Here is an 8,574-nt window from a genome sequence, read left to right as displayed (position 1 = left end):
CCGTTCATAGAGCAATTCTGAGGAATGAGTCGGCTGACTTGAGTGCTGAAGCTGCCATCCGAATTTCGTCGGAATCTCGTCACCTAGTTTACATTACTTTGTATCGAAATATTATTAGATAATCCAATTGTGGGAACGATTTTTTGATTTTGTGCAAAATAATTTAGAACAAAAATATTGAAAACAATTACATTCAAGACATGTTTTTGTTTAATTAAAGATCTTCGACCTAGTCATCAACACATTCTACTTAGTGTTGTAAAATGCAGATACGTGTGCGCATGAGTTGCGCACACAAGTATGTGTAGCACTTCAAGCCTGGCCTGTTGTTTTTGTTGCGATTGAAGCGCAACACTAACTAGACAAGTAAATAATCATACAGGTACTAATGAGTAACGAATATTAAACTGATCGCTTCGTAAAGACCAAGGAATAAATATTTATGTATAGTATAAGTACCAGCAGTAGGATTTGTTAATATTTTAATGTAACAATAATAACTCACGTTATCAGAGAGATCACGTTGTACTTCCCTTTCGCGTACAAAATGAAAATATTTACACATACATTTAAATTCGAAATTATCTATAAGAATTTTCACATCAACAGTACTTAAAAAAATACCGTTGTTTCAACAAAAATGTGTGAACTATGATGATTAATTAGATTAAGTAAACTTATTCTACCTAAAATGAAAATAACACGTTGGCACGATACTTGCAACATTCATCAATATGTACATCTAAATTTTCGATATAATCTTGCGCAATAATGTACTTTCTACAATAAAAACTTTTTTTATAATTTTATCATGATTTCATTTTGCAGAATTTATAAAAAAAAAAATAATAACATTCAAGTAAAAAGTAAATGATTGTGTACCTATAAATATTCGATTTTCATACATGCTTTTATATTCTAAAAAAATTATATGAAACATCAATATTCAATAATAATAATCCACAGCTTTTATATTTTGAATAATAACGCGTAAATTTGTTTATTTTTTTAACTTCACAAAATTTAAATAAAAGAAACAATTCTTCAATTCTAATTAAGGTTAATTGAGTGGCTATCATGTTGCGGGTATTTAAGACTAAGGGGTATATATATACTTGAAATAGTCTATAACTATAAATTTTATATTGTATCAAGCAAAGATTAATTTATGCTATTTTATTAAATAAAAGTTAATGTTTAAATTATAAAATATAACTAAAAATACATCTTTAATGATTTGAAAAGTACAATGACAACTCATAGCTCGACAGAGTTCGGAAACGTTTATACGTTGTATTACATAAATCAATCGTTAATTTTCTAATTTTCGAAAAAACATTACACGAGAACGCGAAAATGATTGACCAATAGGAACAAAGCGTCTTATAATTTTTTTTTTTAAATTATGTAAAAAGTGTAATAAATATACATGACAAAACGCGTTACTATTCAAAGTCGACATAAATATTCACATTAAAATTTCCACCGCAATCACACGTAACAATCAAATTGTTCGATAAAAATCTCTTACTTTTACGCTATGGTCACGTTAAATAATCTTACAGTAAATTTAAAGTCACTATAATTAATTGCACATGTTTCATCGAAAACAAGGACAACTTTGCTTTTTACTTTATAAATTTTATGTTATTTCCAATGTTATAATTATTAGCTAGGTAGATAGTTCTGTTGACGAAAGCAGCCAATTCAATTCAAATTATCATAACTAAATCAATTTTGAATGGGACCACACGGAAGGCACCAGCTTTCAAATAAAATGAAAGAATCATCAAAATCGGTTCACCCAAAGTTCTGAGGTAACAAAGTCGGATTGATAACCTCCTTCTTTGTTGTAGTCGGTTGAAAAAGAGGCAAAGGCAAAAGTCAAAATACTTTTATAGGCGATTTTTTCTTTCTGGTGTAGCAATTGTTTACAAATGTTATATTCTTCAAAAGGTCTACAAAAACTTGAAACCTAGACAAGAAACGCAGATAGTTACATAGTATTAAACTTATGTATAGAAATTTGAATAAGTAACATTTCTAATTCCATTGATTAGCAACATTGTACATTGTGCTAAGAGGCAAATCTTTAAAAACATCTATAATGTGCCGATACTTTTACAATGGCAAGTCCGGTAATATTCTAATTATGTATAATAAATAATAAAAAGCCCATGATTGTAAATAAAATACATTGATAAATAAAAAATACTAGACAGCTCGTGTTAAATTATTACATGATATAAAGTAATAATGATTACTGATAATAAATAAAATTGTCCCAAACATTTTTACAATCCATCCCAATTCCGAATTTATCAAAATCGTTAAAATATTACCTTGTCATCACGACTCTGTATGACATTTAATATATAGCTACCATAGCCGTTAAAAAATGCATAAAAAAGTTACATCGACAAAATTGTCTATGATTCGTCTATGCTTCTGACATTGACGTTCGTCGTTGTCTATGGACATTGCTATGAGAACGCCATTCCGTTTTTGTGTGGTCGTGTAAATATAACTTCTTCATCGTCCGCGTTCACACTCTCCGCGGCTGTGAGAGCGACCGTGTCGCTGTGAACTACGTGAGGAGACTCGCTAAATTCGTCTAATTCTTCAATGCCCGCTGTAAAACGTATAATTTTTCAAACTTTGACGTATCCTTTCATGAACATCCATCACGTTTGGATACAAAATCGAAATAGTATCATCGTCTATGAAGAATGACGAACGAAAGACAGAATTACGGAAACGGGAATGACCGAGAACCAAAAAAAATATCCATATCACCATGGATATGGCACTATATCAACCTGCATTTGTCTATAAAGGATTATAGCGGAACCCATCAACAGACGCGTGTTGCTATTATCAACAATAATGATGAAATGTTAACAAAAAAGATCATACCTTCTAAAGTATACAGTTTGTATCTAGAATTAAAAACTTACCTGTATAATCAGGTGGTGCCAACAATAAATACTGCTCCGATCGCGTCGGCCACAAAAGGTGAGCCATTACGCAGAACGCCAAGCAGTCGGCAGAGTACGTTATACCTGTAATTTATATTAAAAAAATATATTATTATTATATAAGCATGCAGCTAGAAAAATAGCATTGATGAAAGCTGTTAGCAAAAAGATACCTGCTGCCAGTTGTATATAAAATTTCATGAGTAAATAATAGGATAGTTGAAAGTACACAAATAATAGAGGAATATATAATGGGAAATATTATTCATGTTAACATTTGTTGAGCAACAGTTGATCAACATTTACGGTGATAATGTAACTGAAAACATTGTTAAAAAGGTGTCGCCCCTTGAGCGACAATATGCCGTTATCAACACGCAGAATTACTATTTATTATCTATATATGACATTATTTATCTATACTAATATTATAAAGCTGAAGAGTTTGTTCGTTTGTTTGTTTGTTTGAATGCACTTATCTCAGGAACTACTGGTCGGATTTGAAAAATTCTTTCAGTGTTAGATATGTCATTTATTGAGGAAGGCTATAGGCCATATATGAACCACGGGCGAAGCCAGGGTGGACAGCTAGTATATAATAGAAATCTATTACTCACCTAATATAAATTTGAATCGCCACAACGGGCTAATTTGTAGCGCTATTAATGCTATGATTGGCAAATACACGAACCAAACCAGGCTCGACGCGCCAAAATGTAGGAGGAAATTGAGTTTGGGCATATTGTGTTCATACATCATTGTATTTCGCAGCTCTAGCACAAACCACGTCATGATGGCGACTCGTAACGTTAACACCAGCCAGCCCGGCCACGTTTGGTATTCGTCTATCTCTTCTATTATATCGACTTCAGTCTGGAAATAAAGCATTTCTATGTTACAATTGTAGCATGCAATCATCAATAAATGCAATCGAAATTAAAAATATTCGAATTTTATATTATACAATTGTATAAGGTAATACATGTTTATTGTAGTTTTTCCTTAATTCCACAAACCACTCCAGCACAACAAAAAAATACAATGATTGCTAATTACGGTATTACATATGAATCCTTCATTCGATAAACGAATGAAATATTATTTATTATATTAATAAATACACATTTATTTCCCTTTCCATTGTCGCACGCGGGGGTTTATGCATTTTTTGTGATTTGTTAACAATATTAAACAATGCTCTCAATTGGTTTGAAATATTGGTATTGTTGAAAACAAGACAACAATTCGATTGCTGAGGCGGGATCGAGGGTGGCCAAGTGGTAAGGCGTTGACGATTCGGTTCAGAATGATGCGGGTTCGAATATCATTTCGTGATCCAGTTTTTTCTATTCTTTCGAAATTACTCTTCTATAAAGTATTTGAATGCCATAAAACTAAAAATTCAAGTAAACAAAGGCCGTGTTCCGTAGAAACAATATGGTAATCATTGAAATAATGTTTCATATTGGTTGAGAAGATTCTTAATCACCTCAGTAAATGGCGTGAAGTGTCCATTAGAAAACAGAAAGTAGAAGAGTCGAGTAGAAGATTTCGAAGCAAAGAAGTCTGACGTTGCCACAGTTCGGCGAATGATGCCGGGTCGAATCCCGCCTCGTGATCGAGTTTTTAAATGAAAAATAAAGCGCAGCGAACCCGGCTTGGTAAAAAAAAACTTGTTAATAAATAATAATACGGTCACGTTCTCCTAAACTCGACGTCAAACGTCTATTTTGCGTGAAAAGAAAAGGTCGGGGTAGCCAGTCAAAACTGAAACCATCCCAGCTCCTCCATGCAGCTAAAGAGCTAAAAGTACTTGTTATGAAATAAGACAAATTTGGATAACAACGTACAGTATTCCAAACATACAGTAAAACGTGAACAATCCCATAAACCATCCACACTCCAAACACTAATGGTTTATATGTAAGCTCCAGTCTTGTTACAGCCCATCCTTTTGCCAATAACAGTAAAAGAAGCATGAACAGGGTCTGAAAAAAAATAAAGCAATATTAATTTTACTCTATACTCCATCCAGTTTCTTTTCTCAATGTATCATATTCCATAATCTCAATCACAATCCTTAAAATCAGTTGCAGGATGATTAAAATAGAACCTAAATATTACAGTAGTGTTGTGATTGTTGCAGTGTCATCACTGTTGTTACTGATATGTATAAAAATTATTGTTTGTCAAAAAGTGTTAAGTATATTATGACAGTGTCTACACACCTTTTGCTTAGACTCTTAAACAAAATTTTATTTACAATTATTCAGAATGGGGAATCCTAAATACTGCTGATGATTAAATGTTTTTGTGTCAACCACACACCACCAAGGATATTACATGATCAGAAAAAAAACTGTTACTTTTCCAAACTTTTTCAGTTCTGTTAAAATATTTATTTTTAACATAAAACTAAACAGCCTTTAAATTGTCAGAACCCCAATAGACCATGCTTAAATGGCACCACATGAGAGACTCCAGTTTAAACAAAAATCATCAATATCTATTCACCCAGTCAGAAATCCTGAGGTCAAAAAAAAAACAGTAGATATCATAACCTCCTTCTTTTTTAAAGCCAGTCGTTCTTCAATGAATACTTGGTGCAAATGGTTCCAAAATAAAAAAAAACACTTACTAGATTAATAATACTTATTAGATTGTTATTGAGTCTAAAACTAATTTTCTTTCTGTCATATACTGTAAACTAGTCAGGCAGTCATAATATTATATATTCATTCTACAACAATGAACGGCAAACATGCTTTGCTTGGTAAATATGCAAATTTTATACAAACTGTTAGACTTGCTATACTTAGAGAATACAATATAAATGCATTAATTAAACAACTCTCTAGATAGCTATATTAAAGTTATAATTCCGATGGTATACAAATGATTCAGCTAAAACCTATTTTTCATTATAAATTTATGCGTCAGTTTTCCCCTAACTAAACGCATTTGTAACAATTAGTGATAAAAGTTTTAAACACTAGAATCAACCAATTTAGGCTTTATTTGGACCATATTGGTTTGTTTGAGTGGAAAACACCCTAAAGACAATTCTAAGTGGTGGTAACTTATACTCAAAAGTATCAATTATTTCTAACTTAATAGCCATTTTATGTGACTTGATTTGATAAACTGTAATTAAAAAAGGTAAACTTGCATATCTTTGAGATTTTTTTTCTGACTTTTTGCCAAACCATAGCAAACAGTTGCTTCTTTTTGGCAAAAAGGTTAGCTTTGTCAACAAAACATTTTAGATTTTATAATTTTACATACTAAAAACAAAATTGATAGGAATTCATGAAGCTGAATCACATGAGGTTGAACATCAACCACTTATGCAATTAAAGTGGGGCATAATAATCATCATTATATTTTTAGTTATCAGTTTTGTCATGGGCATTGTTAACCTACATTTACAACAACTCTTTATTGAATGATATATAAAGATATCAATTATTTTTCAGAATTATTATTTTGACAAATTTTATTTATTTATTATGCATATTAATATAATTAATTATTAGACACATCAGATGCTGAACTATTCAAATATATACTCTCATCTCAGAGTAGGGACTAAACTAATTTCCCAAGCCTTGTCAATTCAAAAATATGCATTATTTGTTGCTTGCACTGAATGATAAATAAAATTTAATAATCAAATTACCCTGCTCATAATGTCAAATATATCACCCGACACAGCAAGGCCAGGGAAGCCCACTCCATCAGCTGCAAACTTTACTGTGTGAAGCACATTGAAGCATAGGGCAATAAACTCCAAAACCAGGCTTGATGTGAAGAGCTTTGTTACTGGATGTCTCTGTGTTCTGAAATAACCAATTTAATCATTTTATATATTTTTAGTGTATAAATTAATTAGGTTGAATATAGTAAAATTTTCTATATTAAATTGTTTACTCTCACCTCACTGCATATATTTGAACAGGAACCAAAATAATATAACAGATCCAAAATAACAAATACAGCTCCAAAGTATTTTGCCTGTCGAATGAGAACTGATACAACATTGTGTTGTAGAAGGAAAGATTTGGGCTGCCGTTTACGAGCCAAAAGTCGTAATTGATAACTTGAGGTTTGTCTGTTAATGTTTTGTTATCCAAAGATGGAGCCCCGGAGTAGTGATGCCATGAGCATGACACTTCATCCAGGTAACAAGCTACCATTGATACATACCAGAATCTAAAAAAAGAGTATTATACAATTACTTCAATCAAGATGTTTTTAATTTTTATCATTTTAGAATGAAACATATAAATATACATAAAACTCTACTCAATATATTACATGAGTATGTAAAATTGCAGTTACATGTGGAGTTATAACACTATTAGTAAATTAAATATTTAGATAAAAATAATTAGTTAAAAAATAAATTTATTGGGTCTTATATGTTTTAAAAGCGGTTAATAATAAATAATACTGAATAATCATAACCTTGGTTGTCCACTGTTTTGAATAACATATGTGAATTGATTGTTTTTTATCACATTCCATGACATATCTTCATCCACACACAGTTGATCTTTAGGACATGGAATCCTTCTAAATAAGTCTTGACCGTATGCATTGCATTTCGGATGATAGGCTGATGCATTGAGATTTTGGAACATAAATTGACAAGCACTTTCCTTATCAATAATATCGCGACTTTTGTAGTAATGTATGAAATGTTTTCTATCTAAAACCGCGAATGTTATTGGATATTTGAACTTTTCTTTGGACGTTATGTTCCCAAATATATAACCATATGTTTCTTTTTGATTGTGAATATCAGTTTTTTGAAAGCCAAACTTAACCAAGAACTTGAAGAATTCCTTAGTAGAAAAGTCACCCTTTATGTGCGTTGAATATACCTCGCATAATATCGAGAGGATTACTATAATTACAAATATTTTCATTTTGGCGTTAAATTAATATAGAACGAAACTAACATGCCTAACGCAGTATACTCTTTTTCATGTTTTGTATCAAGTTGGATATTAACACCCTTACATCTTTATGCCGCTATTCCTTCGATAAAATATACCAAAATCATTTTAAATTGTAATCTTAGTCAACCAAAAGAACACCAAACTAATATCATTTCACTATGTACCTTCATTTCATTTACAAATTATAGTTTGACAACTGTAAACTGACATCTTGTCACAAAGCCAAAACTCAAAACAAAAGTGACAATCATAGACGTTCCTAGTTTATAGACAGGCTGGCTACCAAAGAGTATTGGAAATCAGAACAACCGAGAAAGGTAACATAGGGGTTATGTGTCCCTTTCTAATAGGGTGCTCATAAACTTTTTTCCTGTGAGTTTACTACTCAAGCAAATATTTATTCATCTAAACTTCCTTCAAAAACTTTTTTAAATTATCGAAATATATAATTTCATATTTATCACCAATTTGGAAAGAAGTTACTATTCAATATAAACGGATATACACATATGCGTTAATTATGAGGCTTTCATTACCAACAGGTAGTTTCTGAGTTATGAGGCATGGATTTCGAAGTGAATTTATTCATTGATCTTATGGATAAAACATTAAATATGGATAAACATTATATC

At 31.3% G+C, this 8,574-nt stretch overlaps 1 protein-coding gene across 1 annotated transcript; it reads right to left on the bottom strand.

The window, feature by feature from the left end:
• Nucleotides 1-1,021: 1,021 nt before the first annotated feature.
• LOC119834581 (transmembrane protein 145) lies at nucleotides 1,022-8,164 on the bottom strand. Its single transcript, XM_038358977.1, has 7 exons — nucleotides 7,446-8,164; nucleotides 6,915-7,190; nucleotides 6,658-6,817; nucleotides 4,829-4,966; nucleotides 3,596-3,851; nucleotides 2,958-3,062; nucleotides 1,022-2,632 (listed from the first exon to the last, which is right to left on the bottom strand). Exons 1-7 carry the CDS (start codon nucleotides 7,907-7,909, stop codon nucleotides 2,484-2,486), a joined length of 1,548 nt encoding a protein of 515 aa, XP_038214905.1. The 5' UTR covers nucleotides 7,910-8,164; the 3' UTR covers nucleotides 1,022-2,483.
• Nucleotides 8,165-8,574: the final 410 nt, after the last annotated feature.

Source organism: Zerene cesonia, chromosome 19 (genome assembly GCF_012273895.1).
Source record: "Zerene cesonia ecotype Mississippi chromosome 19, Zerene_cesonia_1.1, whole genome shotgun sequence".
In the NCBI taxonomy this organism is placed as follows: Eukaryota; Metazoa; Arthropoda; class Insecta; order Lepidoptera; family Pieridae; genus Zerene; species Zerene cesonia.
Note: the sequence above shows the minus strand (reverse complement) of the source record. Positions and strands in the feature narration are given on the sequence as shown.